Below are 25,543 nucleotides of genomic sequence, written 5' to 3'. Positions count from 1 at the left end.
AAAATTAAATAATTCAATTAAAATAATTTAATTGAAGCTCTATATATTGCACTTTGAATTGCCTTATACATGAAATGTGCTACATATAAACTTAATTTCACTAACACTCTCTTGGCACAACAAATAAATAAAACTTTAAGCTTGCCAATATTTAGGCCGACGTTATAGCGAGGGCATAAAAACCAGACTATTATTCATTATTTGTACAGTTGTGCTCATATTTGTTCATACCCTTTCATTAAAGAAGGAAAAAACAGCTGCCTGTAAAATAAGCTGAAATTGACTATAGTAATAATAAATCAAAATTTAATAAAAATCATTATGTTATTTTTTAATTCTGGTTCAATAGAATTTTTTTTTTTAAAGCAAACAAATAAGATAATTTATTACATATTACATCATTCATAAGCTAATATTTTGTTGAACAATCCTTTAATGTTTCTGCTACAGTCAGGTGTTTTCTGTTCCTCTCAGTCAAACATCTGCACCTGTTGACAGGTATTTTGTCCTACTATTCAACAGAAAAGTTCTTTAACTTGTCCAGGACCAATTTTTTTTTTTAGTTTTTTTTTTTTTCTTTCTTTCTTCAACTCAATTAAATGGAAAAAAAAATAGTGTCTTATTTTACTAAATTATATATTTGCAAATTTTTAGTTATTATTCATTTTTTAAGTCTCCAGTTATTTGAGTGACTGTTGTAAATTCAGCCTTTTCTTTAATGAAAGGGGATGAATACATATGAGCACAACTGTGGCATTTGCTTTGACCAGACACGCTGACCCGTAACATAATCCGTTTCCATGGAAACGTACGGAAGCCCGCTTGGATAACAGGAGGAGGTGAAACGCGGAGAAGGTAGGGGCAGCAGTGGGAGGCCATGGCTGGATAATGTCTGACGTGGAAGAAGGTGTCAGGACAGAGTTACCAACTTCTTGGCCAAACACGTCGTGAGGGCATAATTTATCGCTCCGGGTCGCAGCAGGATGAGTCTGGATAAAGCAAAGCTGTGCGACTCTCTGTTAACGTGGGTAAGTTTGACATTAGCGAGGCTAAACACTGACGGCTAACAGGTGATACCATGTGTTAAATTAACAGGGATCGGAATAAGTAACTTTTTAAAGCTCTAGGCTCATATAGTCTAATAATTATACTTTACTGAACATCCTAACACGCGGTTTGTTAGATGAGAGGTATGTAGTTGTAGTCCTCGTTAGCCTTTCCAGCTAACTAGCTGCAAACATCTCAGGTTTGCTTTTTTTTTTTTTTTTTTTAGGTCTGCTTACAGAACCGACCGCGCTATAAACAAAGTTGACTGCTTGACAAACAAACCCAAATAGCTTAGTGTAAGCTGAGAGACTTAATGGGCAATCTTAAGCATATGCCAGCATATGAACTTTCTTTCCCAGCTCAGGGAAAATCCACCTGTTTGGCAAATTTCCACAGTGAGAAGTGAATAGCTGATATTATTAGCATTGCTAAGTCTGTAATCCCAACATAACTCAGCTTCTGTTATTTAAGATTAGTTGATAAAGACTGGTTAGATTTACTCAAACCAGCAGCAATGTTTGCTGTAAAACTAGTACTACATTACTACAAAATAATGATTTAAGATTAACTTGATTTTATAGTGAAAGAAGGAAAGAATAACTATCACACATCACTTTTGTACCCAACTTAAGACACTATCGATGAACAAGGAAAACTGGAAAATTCAATTCAACTTTATTTATATAGCGTCAAATCACGGCAATGCCATCTCAAGACGCTTTACAGACATGGGGGGAAAAAACATAATGAAAGCCAATTCATAATAGCCTATATAAGGAAACCAACAGATTGAGAATCTCCCATCCTGAGCAAGCACACTGGCGACAGTGGGAAGGAAAAAAACTCCCTTTTAACAGAACCTGGCTCAAGAACAGGCAGGGGTCCACCGTTGTGTCACCTGAGAAAGTGTTTTAGGCATCCCCAGCACATGAAGAGGTCATAAACCTATTAATCTCACACTGCTGTTTGATTTAAAGTTACTATTTCTGTTTATAAATGCATCTCTGGCAAGAAGAATTACATTCACCAGTAGGTTATCCATGGTTGGATGGTGCAGCTTTCATGCATTGTGTCTAATTGATGTTGGTTTGAAATGACAGCTGTGAGACAGCTGTGTCTCATTTAGTGAGATGCCTGTCATCTCACCTCCGCTGCTTGAATCTCTGCGGGGAGGGACTAAGAACACGGAGAAGAGTTGAATGCGTGCAATTTGGGAAATGGGATCAGGCATGTGTGTAAAGAGAGAGATCGAGATTTATTTGCCATCTTGTTTTGTCATGTTTCTACAGTGGCTCAGAAGGTGCGATTCAAACACTGGGAGCAGACCTTAACCAGCCATTTTGGTTTTTCTTTCATATTTTTTTTTTTTGTACATGATTAGATGGATAGGTGAAGTTTAGAGTATTCGTTTGGTTGTAAACTTACATTTGTAAAATCAGCCGGAGCTTCTTTCTGCAGACTAGACCAGCAATCCTCAACCCTTTTGCTACATATGCAAAAATATTAATAAAATAATTTTTCAGCCAAGTACCCTCGAACCACTGCAAAGTATTTTTGGTTAAGAAAAAACATGAAATACAGGACTTTGTCATTTGTGTTTGGTTTATTAAACTTTAACCGTGCAAAATCTCTACTACGCTTCAACCATTGTTTGCGTTGTCAAGGCAACAGTGACTGATGGATATGAAATGGCTCGTAACGGATGGGGTTCAATTCATGTTGGAATGTGGGATTTTGGGAGGAATTAAATGGTGTAAATCTAAATGTATATTCAGTTTATAAATGTACACTTACATTTATTGAAATATATTCAATATTTATATAATATATTTGTATTATTTTGTTTAAGAGTGTTTTGAAGAAAACATAAAAAGACATGTTTTCAAAAAAAATTTTCATGTACCCCCTGGAATGCTTTGAAGTACCCCCAGGGGTACACATACCCCCTTTTGAGTCCAACAGTGGACTAGACCATCACAAAGATCAACGCCTTTTAAGCAATGATTGTCTTATGAGGTTTACAGATTGGGGTGTGAGTGGCAACATCGGGTAACGTCAATAATAGACACATCCTCTATAAAGATCTGCAGTGTTCTGGCTGCACGCTTTAGCAAAGGAATGTACTAGGGCTGTGATGATATGCTTTCGTCCTGATTTGATTTAACTCGGATTTTGTTTGGGTGCTGATCCAATTTAAATTGCGATTCTCACGATTCTTCGATATTGCTGATTTTTGTAGATTAGGAAAAAACAGAGTGGTCAGAGCATCATTCTGCTGCTATAATGCACAAGAAGACAAGTTAAAAAGTCAATAAATACAATAAAAATGACAAATATAAGAATGGATTACTTGTATTTATTTGAAAAAAAAAAATCTTTTTTTTTTGTGACAAATAAAATCGATCTTAAAATTACGAAGCAAAAAAATCCTGATATTCAAGTTTTTTTTTTCAAATCAATTTCTCACCCCTGGAATGTAGCGTCTGTTTCCCATAATGTTGGAACTCCCGTCACACACCTTGCAATCTGTTAATCTAATTTATTATTATTGTTAGTATTGCTAATTTACATCAGGGTTGTCATTCAGTTATTAGTCGGGTAGTGGTAATATTCATTTTTATTAAAACATGTTTGTTGCCTCAAGGTTTTTCCAATCAGCTGAGACGGGAAACATCAGATGGAAAGAAGTGTGTAATTGCATTACATGGATATTAGCTAGAACTTTGATTTACACTAAACAGGGGTATGTTTACATTTAAATATGCTTTAAATATATGCATTTTAGATATATTCTCATTTGCATAAATATTTAATGAACAAAAATCTAACTGTTGTATTTATTTACATTTTCTTTGTCCTTGGAGGCAAAAAAAAAACAAAAAAATTCCTGTGTATGATGAATTACGCTCTTGGCTGTTTTCTTCCTTTACGTGATGCTTTATGAGGTTCAGATCAGGTTAAAGTTGTCTTTTATTGTGTCCAGATATGATTGTACTGGTTTTGAAGCCAGTAGTATTTGTGTTTGTAAATTTTCCAGGAATAAACCGTTCTGCCAAAGAAGCATAAATAAATATGTTACATGCTCAGTTGACAAAATGTGACTCTTAAATATGAACATTTCGTTGAGAACTACATGTTTAACTCTTCCTGATTTTCTTCTCAGTTGCAAACGTTTCAGGTTCCTTCATGCAACAGCAAGCAGGACCTAACAAACGGAGTGGCCATCGCACACGTACTGCACCGAATGTAAGTTACAGTCACTGCTCACAGCATTCGGAACAGACTGGGACTTTATCTGCAGCATATTTGCACATAAAGGAATTTGTGTTGGGGTGGTGGTATAAACACAAAAAGAACACAAAAACAGACAGTAAAAACGTGAGCTCATAGCGCCAGTGCTGTCCTCTCTTCACTGGCTGCGGCTAGTTTTAGAATTGACTTTTACATTCTTTTATTTGTTTTTAAGTCTCTGAAAGGCACTGCAGTATTTATCAGACCTTGTTAACTTTAATCAACCTTCGAGAGGCCTTTAGGTCAGCTGACCAGATGGTATAGATCAGGGGTGTCAGAATCCAGTCCTCAAGGGCCGGAATCCGGCAGGTTTTTGTTGTCTCCCTCCACCAACACAGCTGATTCAAATCAATGGATCCAGCAGCTTCTTGTCAACCTGTTTGAGTGTCCCACATTATGGAAGTCATTACCCCTGGATACACAGTCTGCTAAAAGCCTTTTAATGTTTAAAACTCGTCTAAATATATATATATATATATATATATATATATATATATATATATATATATATATATATATATATATATATATAATATATATATATATATATATATATATATATATATATATATATATATATATATATATATATATATATAAATATAAAAAATTATGTATGTGCTTTATTTTATGTGTATATCCTGCTGTAAAGCACTTTGGCTGTTGGCTTTTAAAATGTATGATATATAAATAAAGCTGACATTGACAAAAACAGACATGAAAAAACAGTATTTACAGGCTTTACATATAAAAATATTTAACGCTTCTCATTTATATAAAAGGAAAGGAGTGTAAACGGCATAAATATAAAGTGTGTGGTGCAAAGGAGAGGTGTTGAATAATTGGTTTAAATCCATGAAGTGTGTACTCTGAGATTTGCTTATCTGGGATTTTCGCCTTTCGGCCTTTGGATTGCACAAGTCCAACATCTATGCAAAATAACTGAGGCTTCCTCTGAGTTGTGACCTTTGACACTTCAGATCAAGACACCTTTTTTTGTGTGTAACTCTTGCAGTTTGTGATGTTTGTATTTTTTTTTGCACATAACAATCCTTTAGTTTACTTCTGAGCCTGAATAATAATGTATAATTATTCTCATGTCATTGAACTCTAACAAAGAGTTTTACATGGATGCCACTGTGCTGGGGGAGAACGAGGCGGAGGGCCGCTTTGCCCTGTGGCCCCCCTCGTGTATCTTCATGTGCAGAGATATATGGTCACTGCAGTTCTCCTGTGTTCTCATTAACAGAGACCCCTTTTGGTTTAATGAGACATGGCTGGGCAGGATCAAGGAGGAGAGTGAGGCAAACTGGCGCCTCAAGGTAATTTGTGAAGCAGCAGGACATGACAGAGTTCCCTCTGGCTATGACCAAGATGGGAGAGTTTTTTGCTTTTCCTTTATTTTAAATTAGTATCAGGGCAATGACTCTCGTTTCTTTCTTTTTAGGTCAGCAACTTGAAAAAGATCCTTAAAAGCATGCTGGAATATTACCACGATGTAAGAACATCGGATCGGTTTCACTTCTTGGCCTCCTGCAGTTTCATCTCAAACGAAAGTCTGATGTATTTCCCTCTTTGTTTCCCTAACCAGGTGCTCGGTCATCAGGTGTCCGACGAGCATTTGCCCGACGTGAGCCTCATAGGAGAGATGGGAGATGTCACCGAGCTGGGCAAGCTGGTACAGCTCGTACTGGGATGCGCTGTCAGTTGTGAGAAAAAACAAGGTGAGCATGAAAAGAGAGGAAGGGCTTCTAGCTGGGAAATCAACCCAAAGCTGATCTGCATGAACGTTACAGGTTGTTAAAACGGACCACAGGCTGCTCTCCATATGTCTCCAGTGTTCCTCAGTGGGGAGCCTGCACTGGGGGCTGCTGTTGGTTCTGGTCAGGTTGTTTTTCTGTCATGGAGGGCATCTGCTTGGTCTGGGGGGTCTCTGGCAGTGATTCACTGCTGTTGGCCTCTTGCTGACCTGTAGCAAGGTGGCCACCGGGTGGAGGTGATCCGGCCTCGGGCTGCTGGCGGCACCTGGTGCGGACGACCCCTTTAGATGGCGTTTCCTGACTCGGATCCAGTCTCTGTATTCTGCCACACATTTTTTCTTTTCTTTTAACAAGTTTTTATCGGTTGTGTATTAGGGATGCACTGATCCACTTTTTGGGAGTTCTGATCCGATACATACATCCGAAATTTAAATATCTGCCGATACCAAACCCGTTTATGTGAACATTATTGTGACTATGGTTATTATTGCTGCTATAACTGTGTAAGATTTCATTAGGTTGTAATAAATGATCCATCCTTTCTGAAGTTACCTCACCAATACAAATATAATAACATTACAGATCTAACTATTTCAACATGTTTTATTCTGATTTGGCAGATTTTACCTAAATACAACTATAAATGTGTGGTTTTGAAACAAAGATCTCGCTTTTAATGTAACATAAAATGTCACATTTTAACATTTAAGGCATTTATGTCTTTTAAAACATGTCCGAAGCATGTCATCAAACACATCTGCTCTGGCTTAACTAGTGTGGTATCGGGTATTGGTACGCTTTTATTAATACTAAGTATGAGTACACACGCCTGGTATTGAGCACAAAGTCTGTGGGTGTGTACATGTACCTATGTGTATGTGGTGGGGCGTAAATGTGTAAAGTACTTTGTGTTATGATTTTAATATATGAAAAGAGCTGTATAAATAAAATTTGTTTTGATATTAAAGATTACTTAAAAACCAGATCATGTTATTATTAATAAAACAGCGTTCCAGTTAGAATTGCTGCCTTGGTAAGAGAGACTAAGCTGGTTTGCTTTTGAGGGGGTTATTTATTATAATCTGCATTTGGCTGCACCTTCACCGTGTTTTCTTGTTGTCTTCTTCCAAACGCAGAGCAAATCCAGCAGATTATGACACTTGAGGAATCAGTCCAGCATGTTGTGATGACAGCCATTCAGGAGGTGAGCGAGCGCCCTCACTTATCCTCTCCGTTTTCTCTGCTGTGCATTAATCCCACTCTTAGTCATGGCTAATTCATAACCAAAGAAGTATGGATAAACATGAGACTGAAGAGAATCCCCAAAGCCCCACTCTGTGCTATTTTAAGAATATGTTTCGTCTTTAAAGGCGCCAATAAAGTAGGAGTGGATAAAATGTTTGAGCTTAGTCTCCTAATGAAAGAGATCCAGAAAGCCAAATAAACCTCCTGGTGGAAATAGTTTCTTTTTTGTATATGAGCTGTAATTTGAGCATACATTTTATTGACTCCCCTTCTGTTTTGTTTTAGCTGTTAGCAAAGGAGCCGTCGTCTGAACCAGGCAGCCCAGAGACATATGGGGACTTTGATTACCAGGTGAAACCTTCTTCTTCCTCTCGCTGTATCGTTTTGCTCCACGCTAAGCAAATATATATTGTACCCTTTTTATTATATACTCTCCTCCGCCGTCTGCGACTACGATGACATGTCCTTCTGTAAACTCTCTGTATTTGCAGTCCAGGAAGTATTATTTTCTCAGTGAGGAGGTCGGCGAGATGGAGGACCTGAGCCAGCGCTGCCGAAACCTCGAGCACCAGGTTGGTCGGCTGAATGACGTTTACATCCCGTTGCAGTTTAAATCCTTCTGCTCTGTGTGACTAAACGCATCGTTGCTGTGATGAGAGCAGAACTCAAGAGGCAGCCATCAAGCTTTAGCCGAAATAAGTTAAGAGAAAACTCTCATCTGTTTACAGAGCAGCCAAACAAGCCGACATTAGTGGCATAAAAAGCTTAGATAACACTCTGAGCTGAGCCAAACATACGGAAATGAAGCGTTTGTGTCTTGGTTATAAACTAGGTGTACACACATGAACTTTTTTTTGTTGTTGTTGTTGTTTGTCTTGTCCAGCATTTAAGCAGGCAAAATGGATTTTCTGGATGCTGTGTTCTGCTGAGCAAATTTACTTTGCCAAGGGAAGCATCATAGATATAATTCTTCCCTTGATATTCTAGATTTTAATTTGATTTTTCTATTTATTTTGCACAATTGTTTGTATTACAAAGTTTGTACCGCCGGACCGCAGAGGACAGAAGAGGGACAGAAAGAGAATCGAAAAGAAGAGAAAACAGAAAACACCTTGTAGAGAGAAAAAGAGAGAGGGACAGAAAAAAAAAAAAAAAGAAAGAGAACAACCTACATACATTTGCATGTACATAAGCACGTATACACACCCGCTTATACAGACACACATCCATACACCTATACACACTGGAGTCATGTTCCCCCTGCGGGAGGACCAAGCCATCAACTATCAGGAAAACCTAGAGCTCGACCTAGTACACCAAAGAACTTGGGTGTGTTTCCAGATGGGCTTTTATGATGGATTTATGTTGAAAAGATAACTTTTTTTTATGATTTTTTTAAATAAATTTGTCAACTTTCTTGTTTTAAAAGTGAACCGTCTTAAGAGTTAAGAGATGTGTTGCTGGAATGAATCAAACCAGAATTGGTTGAAATTAACAGTAAAGCTGCACTGCAGGAAGCATCTACTAACATTAAAGCTTCTATATGACCCCTGTTATATCCAGAACCACCTTAGTTCCTCTTGGCATAGGTTCAGCAAAGTGTTGGAAACATTCCTCAGAGGTTTTGCTCCATGTCGACATGAAGCATCATCCAGCTGCTGCACATGATGATGAGAATCTCTGGTTCCACCACATCCCAAAGCTGCTCTGCTGGGTATAGATCTGCAAGTTGCCACCCAGACAGCTGCGGCTGGCTGGAGATTTCCTCTTCACATCATCTCTGTAAGCTCTAGAGATGCTTGTGTGTGAAAATGCCAGCAGATCAGCAGTCTCTGAAGTACTCAGAACAACCACTTAGATCTATTTTCTTCTTCAGTCTGATGCTCAGCTTGAACTTCAGCAGGCCGTCTTCATCATTTCTACATGACCACATGTCTTACGTTTCTGCCATGTGATTGGCTGATTAGTTACTGCCATTAACCAGTGGAACTGGTGTGTCTGTGAAAGTTGCTGGTGAGGGAAACCGCAGATGAGTCGGTGAAATGTTACTACTGGGTGCAGATGAATATAAATACTGTTAACTGCACACAGTTAACCTGTGTAAAAGCATCAAATCCCAACTGCTGAAGATCTTACTGCTGACCATAAATGATTAAAGTCATCTGGTTAAAGGTTTGCTTTATCATCCAGATGAGGTTGGCATCTTAAAAGTCAAAGTAATGAAAGTATTTGTGTATTCAGAGTAATATTTCTCTCCATTTCACGGCGTCGGATACAACCCCAGCGGCCTCATTGTGCTGCAACGTATCTGCAGCCTGTTGTCGAACGTTTGCTACTGCAGCGTTTGTGCTTTGGACCTTATTGATTAGCCCGCAGGAAAGTGTGTTATTTTGGCTTGTTTTGCACCACTGACTATGAAGAGGACTAATTTAGTTTTGTTTGCTTTTTTTTTTTCTCAAAGATGCGTCCTAGTCGATAGTTGCATAATATCAAGATAAAACGGACACATTGCCTTGGGATGGAGCAGTAGCCAACTATAATTTGTTCTGCTCTCTGCCCACCTGTTTGTTTACTTACTCAGCCCACGCGTTAGAGATTAGTCATTGGTGTTGTTTTAGTAGCTATTTAGTGTTACTGGTCCAATCTGTCCTTAAAGTTCACTGTTTTTTTTGGGGGTTTTTTCGGTTGTCAAATTGGAAAATATGTCCTTATGGAAAGTTTAAACTCATCCTTTCTATTCTTACATGTGTATTTTATCTTTCTAAACTGCAGTTTTTCTGTCCAAACAAATTCATCAACCTGAATTAAAAGCTTTTTTCTTCCCAGTCAGCGTTAACGGGAGAAGCAGCGCCACTTCTGTTGGTAAAACTAGCCTTGTACATTCGTCACATTATGAGGATCTGGTTTGACCTGAAGGGTAAAAAAATCTTAACCACTGAGAGGGTTGATCTGCCGGAGAGCAGTGCGCGTCAGCTGACAACAGAGCATGTGAAATGAGAACAAAGCATGCGTTTAAAGTCCTCTTTGTACTCGTATTTATAAAGATTGTCACTGGATGTATCTGGTTTCGACCTGTAGCGTTGCTTTTTACGTGTAAACGTTTGGAAATATTTTATTTTTACGTCGGATTACTTTAATGACATTCTGCTAATCTGTTTTTTTTGGTTTGTTTTTTTTTTAATGAGGTTACACCTTCATTTGTGCTTTTATACTTCTTTGCTGCAGTTATGGATTATTTTCCACCACAACATAGTGTCACTAAACTACTTTTTCCCACTGCAAACACACTATTTACTCCTCTTTCTGCAACATACTCTGTTTCTCTCTTCTCCTGCAACAGTTGTCTCTGGGTCTGGAGGAGAGGGCGTCCCTACAAGCGGAGATCCGCTCCCTGAAAGAGAGGCTGAGCCGCTCCGACTCTCTGGACGCCTCCACCACCATCACTGGCAAGAAGCTGCTGCTGCTGCAGAGTCAGATGGAGCAGCTGCAGGAGGAGAATTACAGGTAGAAGTGGTGCACACAGTGTAGAGAAAATAAGTCTGGATTTAAGAACGTGAACAGGGACATAAAAGAACAACAACTTTGCTGTAGTAGTTATTTAATTTGTGTATTTATGACATGAAAATCAGATAAAGTACTGCGGGAAAGTCTTGACTCAGCTGTTATTTGTGTATAAAACAAAGAAAATGGATGCAATGATTTATTGGAATGGGTAAACACTTTGAAATACAGCATCTATGTGTGTATAATTCAAGCAAACTAAAAAGTAATTCTTTAAACACAGCTTTTTAACTCATTTTCAGAAGTCGTTCAGCAGACCCCTTGTTCCATTCTCCTGCCAGATGTTCCCACATTGATTAAAAAATGCTGCGCTCCAGCATCTGGAGAGGATTTATCCCTCCATCGGACCTGTTGTCACCGATTTGAGACCAGTTCCTGTGTCATGTGGCATGCCCATAGACTGTATATAAAGAGATGGACGGAGCCTCTGTGACGTCACCCGTAGGTTTCTGAAGAGCTGAATTGAAGCTCGGTGGGCTGTTCCTACCATCGCCATCTTGGCAGGGGCATGCGCGTCACCTCGCCCGGAAAATACAAATATGGGCAAGGAGGTGGAGCTGAGAGGGGGGGCTGTGAGCATCATGGTGGATGATTGACATTGAGCAAACTCCGAGCTTTCTGTAGCTAAGAGCTAACCGAGCTAACCTGGAGATAACGGGAGCTAACCAGCTAACGGAGGTAAGGGGGCTAAAGCTAAGTCACGTTGTTAACCGGCTAAAAACTGCAGTTGTTCTACGTTCTTCTTACTTGAAGCGGGAGATCGGGTACCTGTCAATCAAAAGGACACGCCCCTAAATGTGCCGAATTTTGAGAATAAATTACTTTTAAGGGGGCAAGTTAGAAAAAAGTTCACTCCCCCCACAGTTGTCATGACCTATTCAACCGAAAATGGATTTTTGAACCAGGCTGTAAACATGTTTATTTCTGCTGTGAAGTTGGTCTTTTTAACATGGGAGTCTATGGAGATTTGCTCTGTTTTGCAGCCCCTAGTGGATGAAGGGGGAACTGCAGTCTTATGCACTTCCGCATGGGCTTCACTTTTAACCGCCGGAGGCTCTGTCCATCTTTCATATACGGTCTATGGACATGCCTCTCCCTTCTCTCCATGTTGCATCCTGACAGCCACTCTTCCATGGAGACTATTTCTCATGAGGCTTCAGGGAACATGAGATGGATCATCTTAAGGTCCAGATGCATCTCTTAGGACATGTCTTTTGTCTTTACTAGACTTTTTTTTTTTTTACTGAAATACACAAGTTTCAGATCCTGTTCATCTGCTGTAGATCATTTATATTTAGGCTACTTCTTCTTTTTTCTTTCATTTCTCCCATTTCCTCAAATGTTTGAGACACCACTGAGACGTTAATGGGTCTTCATCGTGTCCGTCAAACTGTGTTCATTTTGATATTCATTATAGATGCACCTAGTCAAGTGTTGAAGATGCCATTTTAAACTGGTTCTTTGCCAAGTTTTCTGCTTTCTGTTGAGCCAGTACTGGTTCATCTGTTACGCTGGGAATCTTTGTTTTATGTTTGAATGAATTTAAAGTCTTTATCCAGTGAAAACATGTCAAAGATCTTCAGAAAGCCTGAAGAACTTTTGTTCAAGACTCCAACATACTAGAAAGAGTAAGAGTCTGCCCCCCCAACATAAACCTCTGTTCATGTCAGACTGGAGAACAGCAGAGATGACATGCGAGTCCGTGCAGAGATCCTGGAGCGCGAGCTGTCCGACCTGCAGCATCGAAATGAAGACCTGACCAGCCTGGCGCAGGAGGCCCAAGCTCTCAAAGACGAGATGGACATTCTCAGGTGAGGAGCACCAACTCTCTGCCAAGGCTTCCTTTTTCTAACTTCAGCCAGAAAACACGCTGCTGCATCTAATCAAACACTTATTATATAATGAAACTGTGCAGACCTGTTTACGCTCAGACAAGTTTGTTCTCAGTGAAACTGCAGAATGTAACACTTGGTGGGTGTTGAGTCATGTGAATGCTGGAGGTTTTCGCTCATGTTTCGCAGCTTTTTCATGCAATCCATTCATAACTTAACCGTCTTTTGCTGAAAGGATTTTCTCATGAGAAAAATAAGCACAGTAAATCTTCCCTGATGGTTACTGTTTAATCTTTTAGTAGTTTTTAACTCCAGACAAACTCAATAAAAAGGTTTTTCTTTCAAGATGCGCTGCAATGGTAAGAACTGACACCCTGCTGCTTAGAGTCAGAGATCCATTTGCATCATCTCGCTCTGAAATGACCAACGTGAGCTGGTACTCACCCCTCCCCTCCCCCTTCAGGCATTCATCCAACCGGGTCAACCAGCTTGAAGCTCTGGTGGAGACGTACAAGAGGAAGCTGGAAGATCTGGGGGACTTGCGCAGACAGGTGCGCCTCCTGGAGGAGCGCAACACTGTGTACATGCAGCGCACCTGCGAGCTGGAGGAGGAGCTGCGGAGGGCCAACGTGGTCCGGACTCAGCTGGACTCCTACAAGAGACAGGCAAGCTGCAGAAAGGTGTTTGTGTGTGTGTGTGTGTGTGTGTGTGTGGTTGGAAAGACTTGCTGACTGTTTGCTGTCTGTCTTGCAGGCTCATGAGCTTCACACCAAGCACTCAGCAGAGGCCATGAAAGCTGAAAAGTGGCAGTTTGAGTACAAAAACCTTTTGGACAAGTTTGATGCTCTGCAGAAGGAGAAAGAAGTGAGTCATTGGACATTTTCAGAAAATATCTCTTGTTCTTGTCTGTTATTTGACAAAGATTGTGTCGGATTGCATTTCGTTCTGTAGCGCCTGATCTCGGAGAGGGACACACTTCGGGAAACAAATGATGAGCTCAGGTGTGCACAGGTCCAGCAGAGGTGTCTGAGTGAAACAGGTGAGTTTTCATTGCTCTCCGAAGCAAATAAATCTGGAACAAAAAGGGTAACTGTGTGTGTTGGGTCATATGTTAGCTCATATGAACGAGTAAAGCTAAATGAAAATGATGAATTGTGCATACTAGTATAGTATAATCTGGTTTTTTAGGTTTGTTTGTGAAGAGATGGCGGATCTTATCTGTAAATCAGCTGTTAGGAGTCGTTCAGAATGAGATGGGTCATTGTTCTGCTGAATGTCCTGGTAAAAGACGTCCCGTTGATCGGCTTTTCATCTTTGCCTCATAAATCTAGTATCCTGTATGTGTAGTTTTTCCAAGCATAGTTGTAACGTGGCCTCATCTGACCAGAGAACATGACCGCTGTCTCAGAGTGCGCACAGAGAACTGAGTTTGGTTGTTCTCCTAGTTGATAGACTGTTTCCATATTTAATAATGTAGTTTTAGGTTACAGTAGAGCAGCAAGTGAAGGAGGTCTTCGAGGCATTCCTGAACCCAAGTGGCTGAATCAGTCATGGTGGTGTTGAGGGTTGTCATGCAGTGCTGCCTGAGGCCTTGTAGGTCACAAACATGCAGCAACGGTCTGCTTTTTTTTTAGCCTTTGTGCGCTGAGGTTTCCCCAGATTTCCTTAATATTTTTTATTCATTTTCTTAACCACTTAGTCCAGTTAAGGGGCTGCAGGGAAGCTGAAGCCTATCCCAGCAATCATTGGATGGGTGGCAGGGTACACCCTGGACAGGTCACCAGTCCATCACAGTATTATTTTTTAATAATATAGATACTATACACTCTAAGTTTGTAATTGTGATTGTGTGATTAATGATCCACTAATGACATCTGGCACAACATGAGCCAAAGCCATCTTTGCTTTAAAATGATAGTGTTTTGTCTTAGGTATAAAAGTTCCTTTTATACCTAACCTTGGCAGCCTTGCCAGTAACCGTTTCTCTCGATATGCTGTTGGTGTACAGCAAATAAATGTTTGTTCTTCTTCTGCTCTCCTACAACTTTGTAGTGTTGATGCATCACATTCTAGGTTTGTTGATATTAACTGATTGTTTTTTTCTTTTAGTGTTTATTCACAAACATCGTTGTTTTGTGTTTGTTTACAGGCTTGAATGAATTTACAAATTACATATTTGAGTTAAAATTTCTCTGAAAGATAGTTTTACATTTTTCTGTAAATTAAAGGGGTCCTATTATGGTATTTTAAGTTTTCTGAGCTTTCTACTGTGTTACAGTGTTGAATCCTCATCAGACATGTGAACGGCACTGTTTTTTATCACCTAAACGCATGTTTGAGTTTGAGTTCCAGCACTCTCTCTGTTCGGTTTCCATGGCGACTAAAAACGCGTCGTTTTAGAGTTTTTTCTACTTGGAAATCCTTGTGACGTCCCGGGGGATAAGGTTCGGTGATTGGTTACCTTCTACTGGTTAACCAGGACATGTACAAATACATCAGGCGGGTGGAAAACGTGGAATAAAGTTATTTCCAACGATGGCTGGTGAGTTTACCAAAGAGAGACATCCTGCTGCATTCGTTGCTGTGGGTTGCTGTTTTCCACTTTGTTTTCAGGCTCTGATTCAGGTTCCAACATGTAGGGCTGTATGCTATGTGTTGACATTGTATTTTGTTTTTTTATTGAGTTCATATTAGCCTAATCCTTCTGTTTATGAGATGTTACAATGACGGCGAAAGTAGGTGCGGTGTGCGCTCCCGATGTAGTGCAGTGGCGGGAGGCGGGGCTTAATGCGGAAGAGTCTCAATCCACTCGTCTTGCCCACAGGCTGATCTGACAGCCTATGGAGAGGGTCGGTCTGAAGTAAATAAAGAGATTTGTGACAATAACTCGATCAATCCCAGCCCTTCTGGTCTCAGAAATAAAAATAAATTAGCCTGAAATGCACATAATAGTTCTACTTTAAATATTTTTCATAAAGTTGGTTAAGCTTTAGACTGACTGTAGTGTCTCTTTTCTCTCTCAGGCGATTTGTGTGATGGAGGTGTCACAGTGGGAAACCTTGCTGCAGAGATCATGCCCACTGAACTCAGGTATGTGTTTTATCGTGCTGTGTGAGTTCGTTTCAGCCTTGTTGTGATAAATTAGTGACAATAGATCTTCTAAAGGAGGAATAAACTTGAATGGATGTGTGACCAGCCCAGTGCTGCTTTACATCCATGTTCCAAAGAGACACACAACTATTTGAGAAGTTGAATGTGCAGTTGGCCATCGGGGGAATGACACGCGCCACGTTTAGCCTGGGCGTCACCCCATTAAAATCCTCGCTGCACAGCTTTCACCTCCATCCTTTTTCACCCTTCCTCTTGTTCTTCTGGTAGGGAGACTGTGGTACGTCTGCAGAGCGAAAACAAGATGCTCTGTGTTCAGGAGGAGACCTACAGACAGAAACTGGTGGAGGTTCAGGCGGAGCTGGAAGAAGCTCAGCGCAGCAAGAACACTCTAGAAACTCAGAACAGGTAGGAGTGTGTTTCAGCAGTGTTAAATAACCAGTCCCCCTTCAGGGCCAACATATTGTGTGTTCCTGGACATGAAGCTGGTGGCTTGGCCGAGAGGAGGAGTGATATCTGCCTAAATGTCAACTCACCCTCTGGACTGTGTGTTCAGCAGAGCTGTGTGGGCTGGACTGGAGGACAGACAGCAGAAAGCCAGATTGTCCCTTGATTGTGTGTGTTTACATGCCTGGGGGCATGTGTACATGTGGGTGGACTGTATGTGTTTGTGTGCGTGCGTGTGTCCATCGCAACACCAGGCTGAGGGTGTGGGAGGCATCCTCGGCAACAGTAACAGGAGGAGAGGAGTGAGCATGCTCAGTAGGAGCAGAGCAGAGAATGGCCAGGCGGCACAAGTGCTGCTCACAGCAGATGTACAAAGATCTGCACGATACTTTACAAACATCTCCCACCCACTTCCCAGCCACCTAACAACTCAATGGTTTCCTCTCACCATCCTCCTCCTGTTGGTTCATCTTTCTCATCCACAAACCTTTTTTTTTTTTCCCATTTTCTGTCCAAGGTTGAACCAGCAGCAGATCTCCGAGCTGCGTTCTCAGGTGGAGGAGCTGCAGAAAACTCTGCAGGAGCAGGACAGCAGGAACGAGGATGTGAGTGGAGTCATCTGCTTGTCTCTCTACTCTCTTCTCACTGTTTCAGACTTTTGTTTCTCTGCTGAGCGCTACATTTTCTGCAATCAAGCTGGTAGAATAGTAAGACTACATACGCAGTGTGCTCAGGCGGTAAGAACGTGCACGACCACGTGTTTTTATTGTTATTGGTTTATAACTGAGCAAGTTCAGCACTGCCAGATAAGTCTGAATGAAGTGTTGGCGTGGCACACTGGGTATGTTGAATAGATAACTGTTGGAAAACACTCGGCTTCTTGTGACTGCTGTGTGTGTTTTCCTACGTTTTGATACATGTTGTGTGGGACTTTAACCCATGTTTGCTGTGGTGACTCACCGTTAACGCCTGCCCCTCTCTGTCTGTCTCTCTCCGCCTGCCCCCCATCCATCAACTCTGCCAAAATCAGGCCATCGTAAGTACGGCCCGCCCTCTGTCCAACTGGCCCTTGATTTGATTCTTTGACAGCTTGACTTTTTTTTTTTTTTTTTTTTTTTTTTTTTCACTGTGTTTGGATGTGTGCCATTTTAGAAAGTGAACACTTTTAGTTTTTGTTCATTTTTCTTCTTTCTTGTCTTCTTTAGTCCTCCTTACTGAAGAAGAAGCTCGAGGAGCATCTGTAAGTATTTTTCTGTTGCTTTTTGGGGATTCAGCTGAGTGTGTTTCATACTGGTGAAACTCCTCGGTTTACGAACGAGTTCCATTCCTACCTCTAAGACGCAACCCCAATTCTGCCTAAGTAGGATTTTTCTCTGTAAATACTCCGTATTGCCCGCTTGATCCCTAACTAACTATCTAAGTACACGTATTACACATCATTTTAGTAGAAAAACAGTACAGGCAATTAAAATACACACTGAGGCGACGTCTCAGCTTCCATGTCACGCGTCAGAAGCACTTATGTGGACCCTCGTAACTTCGAAACTTGCTCTATTTTTTTTATTTACATTTATTTAATGAGCGTTGTAAGTCGAGAAGCACTTAACCCGAGGACCGCCTTTACTTCTTTTCTTTCCTCTTCCAGGGAGAAGCTTCATGAAGCCCACTCAGACCTCCAAAAGAAGAAAGAAGTCATTGATGATCTGGAGCCCAAAGTAGACAGCAACAGTAAGAGACGTCGTTTCAGGCTACGTTCACATAAACAGGCTAAAGAGACTCAGTCAGTCTCACCAGTAGTGTTGGTTTCTCTGCTGTTGATGTGAATCCTGCATGCAGAAGCTGTGTAATGCGCATGGATGTGCATGGTGAAAGTCTGATCTACTCTGGGCTAAAGCTGAACCTGAATGTGTTTGGTTACGTGAAGGTAAGGTCATTCTCTCAGCCTCTTTCTGTGATTGGTCAGTGGCCAAGAAGATAGATGAACTCCAGGAGATCCTTCGGAAGAAGGACGAGGACATGAAGCAGATGGAGGAGCGCTACAAGCGCTATGTGGAGAAGGCCACGACGGTCAGTCCAACCCTGCAACAAACACCAGAAAATTATAACATTTAAATAAAGATGCTGGGATATGCAGATCATCTGAGAGCTTTGGAGTTAAAGATTGAACCAAAACCCGTAGATTTAATGTGGAAACAGATTTTTCTCCTTTTAATATTCCCACTGTGTTTTATCGCCTCTGTTTAGCAACAGTGTGTGAACATTTGGCAAGAGAGGAAAGCAGCTGCTTTGGTTTAGCAGCTAAATGCATTTTTATTTGTCCTTGTTGCTGGATTTGTGCTGGATTGAAGAATCTGTAATTCCAGGCTGTAAGGTCTCTATTTCTGGCCGAAACATAAAAGTCCAGATCACTCAGCGTCCTTCATCAGCCGCCGTAGACGGACTTTAGGTGTGACGAGGGGAGAAAAAGCTACAGATGAGCAGAATGAACGTTACAGCTGTTATTTAATTTTCCAAAGAATGTATGCTGTTGATGTTATAATGATTCATCACAGATTCACGGCAGAAATAAACATGTTTACAGCCTGGTTCAAAAATTCATTTTAGATTTAATAGGTCAGGTTTACCTTCATGACAACTGTGGGGGGAGTGAATTATTTTCTAACTTGCCCCCTTAAAAGTAATTTATTCTCAAAATTTGGCACATTTAGGGGTGTGTCCTTTTGATTGACAGGTACCCGATCTCCCGCTTCAAGTAAGAAGAACGTATAACAACCGCGGTTTTTAGCCGGTTAATAACGTGACTTAGCTTTAGCCCGCTTACCTCTGTTAGCTGGTTAGCTCCTGTTATCTCGGAGTTAGCTCGGTTAGCTTTTAGCTACAGAAAGCTCGGATGTCAATCATCCACCATGACGCTCACAGCCCCCCTCTCAGCTCCACCTCTTTGCCCATATTTGTATTTTCTGTGAGAGACGACACGCATGACGCTGCCAAGATGGCGATGGTAGAAACCGCCCACCGGGCTTCAATTCAGCTCTTCAGAAACCTACGGAGGCTCTGCCCATCTTTTTATATACAGTCTATGAATAATACAAAAACGGTGTGTCAAAGATCTTTAGAATGTGTTTTTTATTTATTAGCTGAAATGAATCCATATTTTCCGGTCTTATTGAGAAAATACTATATATCAGTCCCTTAACATCACAATAATTGTCCGTACCTCTGTAGATGCATATTTATGTCGTAACACTCAGTGTACAGATCAAAGGTTGTGAAGTCTGTCATGTGACATTGCTTCAATTTTTTGTGTCTTTCTTCTTTGCTGGCTGGAAATGTGCAGTGTCGTCTGTTTAGCAAATCAGTCTGAGTTGCATCACAGACAGGAAGGGAAAAAAAGCTTGATAAGCATATCTTTAGGTTTTTTCATCACTGATGGTTCTTTTTTTTTTTTTTCCCCTTTCAAACGATGCAGGAATAACATGATGTAACGGGACATTTAACACAATCAGAACAACAAACAGAACACGAGAGAATAAATGTTGGAACAAGCTAAGGCAATGTTTGCAGGAACATGTTGCGTAAAAGTTGTAATTATTTATATACTAATTCTATCAGTATTATCACTTGTTTTAGTAACAATAAAAAACAAACTTCATTAATCCTGTAAAAAAAGGTTATGTCAAGTTGTACTTAAAGTAACTAACTCATATTGGCTCATCATCCCCTGACCACCATAAATAAACAAAGAAACTATTAAAACTGATTTTTATATCATCGTTCCACCCAAAATTAGCAGAATTGCTTTTAGTAAAACAAGCCGTGGTGTCGATCCAGGACAGTATCAGGCCTGAGGTGGTGGAACAGTTCCTTTGTTTTTGTTTTCTTTAGTGTATTTTCCAAACACCAGCAGCACTGAGAGGCTTTCACACCTGGAGGAGAAAGTTGTCCCAAAGCAACAAGTCCTTCAAAACAGCTCCCAGACCCTGGAGAGAAGGAGCCTGTTTGGCAGAGTTGGCCAGTCCCCTGGCATTCATATTTGTTTAAAAACAATGGTTAACCTAGCGGAGGGCCTCCAGAGCCGCCGTCTGATCTCCAGATAGGATGTTGTCATGATGAGGAAAATGTCAGGAAATAAACACAACATAATGTGGCATGCGTGAACTGTCTGTTGCAACGCTGACAGTGTCTTCATGTCAGCACATAGAAACATCCCGTTTGTCTGCAGGTGATCAAAACTCTGGAACCCAAACAGCCACCGGGAACTGCGAGTCCTGACATTCAGGCTCTGAAAAACCAGCTGACGGAGAAGGAGAGGAAAATCCAGCATATGGAGGTAAAAACCAAAAGGCACGTTTTTTGTTTTTTTTTCTGGCATTTAAAATCTCAGCAGCTGACGTCTTGCTTTCGCACAGCACGACTATGAAAAGAGCAGAGCCAGGCATGACCAGGAGGAGAAGCTCATCATTACTGCGTGGTACAATATGGTAAATACAAGTACAAGCACGAATCCTTCCTCAGTATCGCCATCTTAGTCTTCATTTTTCCTCTCAACCCTTCTCCTCAGGGAATGGCGCTACATCAGAAGGTGTCTGGGGAGAGGGTGGGTCCCTCCAACCAGCCCATGTCCTTCCTCGCCCAGCAGAGACAGTCCACAAACGCCAGAAGAGGCCTGACACGCCACCTCCCAAGATGAAACACCCAGCCAGGAAGATGATCATCTCACCTGTCTGCATCTTTCAACGCCTTCAGTGGGCCGCTGCGCCTCAAGTTTTCTTTTTCTGCCATGCTGCCGCTGCCCCCTGCTGGCTCTCTGCTGTACTGCAGCGCCTCGGAGGACCATGGTGCTACTGAGCTGAACAGAAATGACTGGAGCAGGCATAAAGAGGCGTTCTCACCTTTTAAGGTGGCGTGTATTTCCTCTGTAGCCTCTGGGATTCACTCCTGATTCTTCAAAATCTATTTTAAAATCTTTTTTTAGTTTCATATTTTCAATCTTAGCAAGTTGGGAGCAGTTTAAAGGTGGTAGGTGGTGCTTGTAGGAGCTTTGTAATTACTACTGAAGATGATATAAAGCTGCATCCGCTGTTTATACCGACAAATACAGTTAAGAACAAGACCTGAGGTTTTTTTTTTTATTTTATTATTTAGTTTTTTTCTAGGATTCTCTTTGAATTTGAAGGATCATCAGCATCAGTCGTAATTTCTTTTGGATTCACTTGAATCTTTGTCTCTAAACCTTAATATTCATTATTTACGCGGTATGAACCAAACACCAACGCACTTTGTCTCGGTAGAAGGGTGGGTTTGTTTAGTACCTCACAAAGACTAATCATACTTTAGTTTTGGAAGAGACTGATTTGAGGTAATGCTGCTTAAATTCTCCCCTCTATTTTTTATTATTTTAAATAATAGACTTGACTTCAAGGTTAAAACTGCAGATCTTTATGTATATCCTTTTTTTTCAGCATTTGTCTCATTTGTTGTAATTATGACTTGAGAATCTTACTTTTCCCCTTCCAAAGATTGAAACAGGGTAGGTGTTTGTGAGTCGAACCTAAATGCACGCACCACTTTAGACCGTTGGTTTATATGACAGAGTGTAAAAACTGGGAAACGTGTGATTAAACTAAAACGACCAGCTAGTAGCTGTTTAACTGGAAGGAAACGTTCACTGTTTGCTGACAGGAAGTGAGCAGCAGATGGAAGATCATGTTTGATCAAACACTACATCTGCCTTTAATCGCTACCTCTGTTTCCTTTTAGATGTATTATTTTTGCCTATCCTATATCAGAGCTGTGCTTTCATGACTTGTATCTCCCTGTAAATGTTTTGATCTACGCAGACCCGAATCGTTAACGTGTGAACACTTTTTTTTTTTTACTTTTATTATTTTAATCTGTATTTATGGTGTGGAGTTCTAACTGTAGCACATCTGCATGGCGTGACAAGGTTTGTTTTTTTTTTTCTTTCCATCCACTGGTCTAGTAGATGATAGCATGCTGCTGCTGGCACAGGGATCTGATGCAAGTTAAAGATTTGCAATCCTGTCTGTTCTAGCTTTGCACAACAAATAAATGGGATCTTAAGATAAACATGAAATGAAATCTGGTGTTTTATGTTTACTTAGATGACTCTTAAATAGAAGGGTCAGAGAAGGAAGACCGGTCCAGGTTTCATCATCTTGGGAACACATTCATTTTGTCACAATCTAAAAGGCCAAGCTGATGAGTCAAACTTCTCACATCAATTGTGCAACTGTCAAACCAGCCGAGTAAACTGGGGAAGGCATTGTTTATCTACAATATCACACCAGTTCCAACGCATGGCTCACAAAGAGTGGGTAAGACTTTGATGTGTAAGTGGCCAAAAATTGGCAAAGATGATGTAAAACCAACTAAATGTCACACTGAAGACAAGTTTCTTAACATTTTTTTCGAACTGCCTTTGATTCCAAAGTGCAGTTGTGCATCGGCCAGCTTGACACCAAGTGACACAAAATCCGATTTGATATACTTTAAACATCCCTAAGGTTTGATACAAAATGCAGCCACTTAAAGCGAACGGTGCGTTTTGTAAAGTCTCATTAAATTTCTGGACAATGGGGAGGAAAAAATAAGTTTGTTAAACAGTCCGAATTATTTAGGATAAGCAGCACAGTTAAAATGTGGGTAGTTGCTCCAGGATGTTATTCCAAAATACAATTGTGCTCATATTTATTCATACCCTTTCATTAAAGAAGGAAAAAAAACAGCAGCCTGTAAAAAAAAAAAAGTTGAAATTGACTAAAGTAATAAAGTTTATGGAAATCATTACATTTTACTTTTTTTTTTTTTTTTTTTTATTCTGGTTCAATATAATTTTTTTTTTTTTTAAAAAGCAAACAAATAAGATAATTTGTTACATATTACATCACTCATAAACGAATATTTTGTTGAATAATCCTTTAATATTTCCGCTACAGTAAGGTGTTTTCTGTTCCTCTCAGTCAGACTTCTGCACCTGTTGACAGGTATTTTGTCCCACTGTTCAACAGAAAAGTGCTCTAATTTGTCCAAGACCAGTTTGTCTGTTTGTCTTTCTTCAACTCAATTAAATGAAAAAACAGTGTCTTATATTACTAAATTATACTATAGCAAATTTTTACTTATTGTTCCTTTTTGAAGTTATTTGAGTGACTGTTATAAATTCAACCTTTTCTTTAATGACAGGGGATGAATACATATGAGTACAACTGTACCACTAAGGTGCCAATCAGGTGTCCGTCATGCATGTTTCTTTTTCTTCTCAGTGGTTTCTCTCGGTTTCATTTTTTTTTTTAAATTGTTTTTCTTTGATTAATTGTAATATTGTTTGAAATTTTACAATAAATAGGTGGAGTGAATTTATTTATTTATTTTATTGTATAATTCTACAAGTTGAACTTCCGGTATAGGGGGCGGGGCTTCACCAGATGCGTCATCACATTAAATTAAACATGGCTGACCGACGGTGATGAGCGCTAAAAGAAGGCAACAGGCGATGAAAAAAACGCAAAACGTTTACTTTTTGATGCCAATGTTTTCTATCTGTCACGTTTTTAAACCTTCAACACATTGAGACGTTCTACATACGAGTTAAAAGTGAAATAGAGCTTCATTTTCCAGCAGAGGCCTCGCAGAAACCCGGGCGTTAGCATGCAGTTAGCACGTTAGCATCCAAGCAGCGCATGCTTTTGTTTTTGTTTTGTCTTCATGCTTTAAGCTCGGCGGCGTTGATTCAGTTTGCATTTGTACTATACTATATAGTTTTTATACATTTAATTTAGTCTGTGAAGCACAGAACACTATCTGAGTTTTTGTTGGGAAGAGGTGAGCGCAGCTAAGAGCCTGTTGCTGTTTTCTTCTTATTTTCTTCTAAAACCTCCTCATACCGAAGCCAGACTTACTACAAACCCAAGCTTTCATTCGCTGGACTGTACCTATTTACAAAAAACAAGGACAGTGAAGTACAATGGATCCAAAGCGAGCACATGGTAAACCTCACGCAAGCCGCGGCAGCAGCGGGGACTCGGGCGGCGGCAGCCCGACGTCGCCGTCACGCAGCCCCGCACGGACCGCCAGCAACGCCTCCCTGCCTGGTGCCAACGCCTTCGCCAACGACGGCAGCTTCATGGAGATTTTTAAGAAGAGGATGGAGGAGGAGAAGAGGAAAAAGGAGATGCAGCAAACAGGTGGAGAAGCGGGAGCCACCGAGCACGGACAGACCTCAGTGGAAAAGAAGGCCCCTCCTGTGACGAGCTTTGTAAGGGGTTTAGCAGTTGTAAGATGAGATGGCAGTAGTTAATCTCACCTAAAAATACAGGCTCCATGCAGTCATACCCTTACTGGCTCTTTAGTTTGTCATTTATAAATTGCCAGTAGTATTTACATAATATTTTTTTATCATTTTTTAAAAAAGAAAAACATGTTATCCTTGTAGATAAGGCTTAGGGATGCTCCTCACTAGTGATGCTTTCAACTGGTGGTGCAGCAGGTGACTGAATGTAGTCCCTCTGCTCCGGTGTAGTTTCCTTCATTGGCAGTCCACCTACAAGGGCCCCTGTAACGGTTTCAGTCTTCTATCCCCTAACCCAGGTGGGGAAGCGCAGAGGCGGTGTGTTCCTAAAGACCGGCATGGTTGCAAAGAAGCAGAAACAGGACACAGATGTAAGTGTGGACTGGTGGTTTTCTTCAAGAAAAAAAACTTTTCTTTTGATTCGTTCAGTCTTTAACCTGTGCTTGTTCTCCTGCAGACTGAGCCAGGCAAGAGCGATGCCTGGTCAAAGTACATGGAAGAGGTGAAAAAGTACAAAGCCCACCAGTGCGGCGACGACGATAAAACCAGGCCGCTGGTGAAATAAGCTTCAAAAGGTGGGACGTGAAGAGGCAATGCTTTGTGGGAGAAATCCGCCGGGGAGATGCTCCAGGAGAGCCAGCTGATTTCAACCTTCTTGTACTGCCAGTTTGAATCACTTTGTCTCCCACAAACTGCTTAGATCAACCCAATTTTTCTTTTTCCGTTTCGCCCGTTTGCCTCTGGTGTTGTTCCAGAAGCTGAGTTATTACATGTCTTTAACTTTCTCTTGTCTGGTTTGTTTTCATTCATCTACAAGTTAAACTGAATTGATAGATTAGTTTAAATTAAATCAAATGTTTATTTGTTGTGCCTCAATGTTGTTAAAGTTTTTTTTTGTTTGTTTTTTTTTTTTTAAATCAGCTGAATCATTAAACTCATCA

The 25,543-nt window shown here is 40.6% G+C and overlaps 2 protein-coding genes across 3 annotated transcripts; both read left to right on the top strand.

Annotated features, from left to right (window-relative positions):
* The first annotated feature begins 876 nt into the window (after nucleotides 1-876).
* Nucleotides 877-22,778, top strand: hook2 (hook microtubule-tethering protein 2). Of its 2 annotated transcripts, none has more exons than XM_079252860.1 (22): nucleotides 877-1,028; nucleotides 4,211-4,293; nucleotides 5,588-5,660; nucleotides 5,786-5,836; nucleotides 5,930-6,062; nucleotides 7,235-7,302; nucleotides 7,629-7,694; nucleotides 7,835-7,915; nucleotides 10,684-10,847; nucleotides 12,575-12,715; nucleotides 13,200-13,401; nucleotides 13,490-13,600; nucleotides 13,688-13,775; nucleotides 15,760-15,826; nucleotides 16,115-16,252; nucleotides 16,809-16,896; nucleotides 17,497-17,531; nucleotides 17,937-18,019; nucleotides 18,255-18,358; nucleotides 20,514-20,621; nucleotides 20,701-20,772; nucleotides 20,853-22,778. In XM_079252860.1, exons 1-22 carry the CDS (start codon nucleotides 984-986, stop codon nucleotides 20,979-20,981), a joined length of 2,130 nt encoding a protein of 709 aa, XP_079108986.1. In that variant the 5' UTR covers nucleotides 877-983; the 3' UTR covers nucleotides 20,982-22,778. The 2 variants fall into 2 exon arrangements, with proteins under 2 accessions (XP_079108986.1, XP_079108985.1); XM_079252859.1 differs by having other exon boundaries at nucleotides 18,216-18,358.
* A 494-nt stretch (nucleotides 22,779-23,272) lies between these two features.
* Nucleotides 23,273-25,517, top strand: trir (telomerase RNA component interacting RNase). Its single transcript, XM_079252732.1, has 3 exons — nucleotides 23,273-24,569; nucleotides 24,902-24,973; nucleotides 25,060-25,517. The coding sequence occupies exons 1-3, from the start codon at nucleotides 24,279-24,281 to the stop codon at nucleotides 25,165-25,167; spliced, it is 471 nt and encodes a 156-aa protein (XP_079108858.1). The 5' UTR covers nucleotides 23,273-24,278; the 3' UTR covers nucleotides 25,168-25,517.
* The last annotated feature ends 26 nt before the right edge of the window (nucleotides 25,518-25,543 follow it).

Source organism: Telmatherina bonti (assembly GCF_933228915.1).
Source record: "Telmatherina bonti genome assembly, chromosome: 14".
Taxonomy (NCBI): Eukaryota; Metazoa; Chordata; class Actinopteri; order Atheriniformes; family Telmatherinidae; genus Telmatherina; species Telmatherina bonti.
Note: the sequence above shows the minus strand (reverse complement) of the source record. Positions and strands in the feature narration are given on the sequence as shown.

Excerpts from the sequence above, each read along its gene's own strand:
- trir (XM_079252732.1), top strand. The coding sequence starts at position 24,279 with ATGGATCCAAAGCGAGCACATGGTAAACCTCACGCAAGCCGCGGCAGC. Across the intron at positions 24,570-24,901 it reads CCCCTCCTGTGACGAGCTTT|GTGGGGAAGCGCAGAGGCGG; the intron begins GTAAGGGGTTTA and ends CCCCTAACCCAG. Across the intron at positions 24,974-25,059 it reads AGCAGAAACAGGACACAGAT|ACTGAGCCAGGCAAGAGCGA; the intron begins GTAAGTGTGGAC and ends GTTCTCCTGCAG.
- hook2 (XM_079252859.1), top strand. The coding sequence starts at position 984 with ATGAGTCTGGATAAAGCAAAGCTGTGCGACTCTCTGTTAACGTGG. Across the intron at positions 7,695-7,834 it reads ATGGGGACTTTGATTACCAG|TCCAGGAAGTATTATTTTCT; the intron begins GTGAAACCTTCT and ends CTGTATTTGCAG. Across the intron at positions 10,848-12,574 it reads CTGCAGGAGGAGAATTACAG|ACTGGAGAACAGCAGAGATG; the intron begins GTAGAAGTGGTG and ends TGTTCATGTCAG.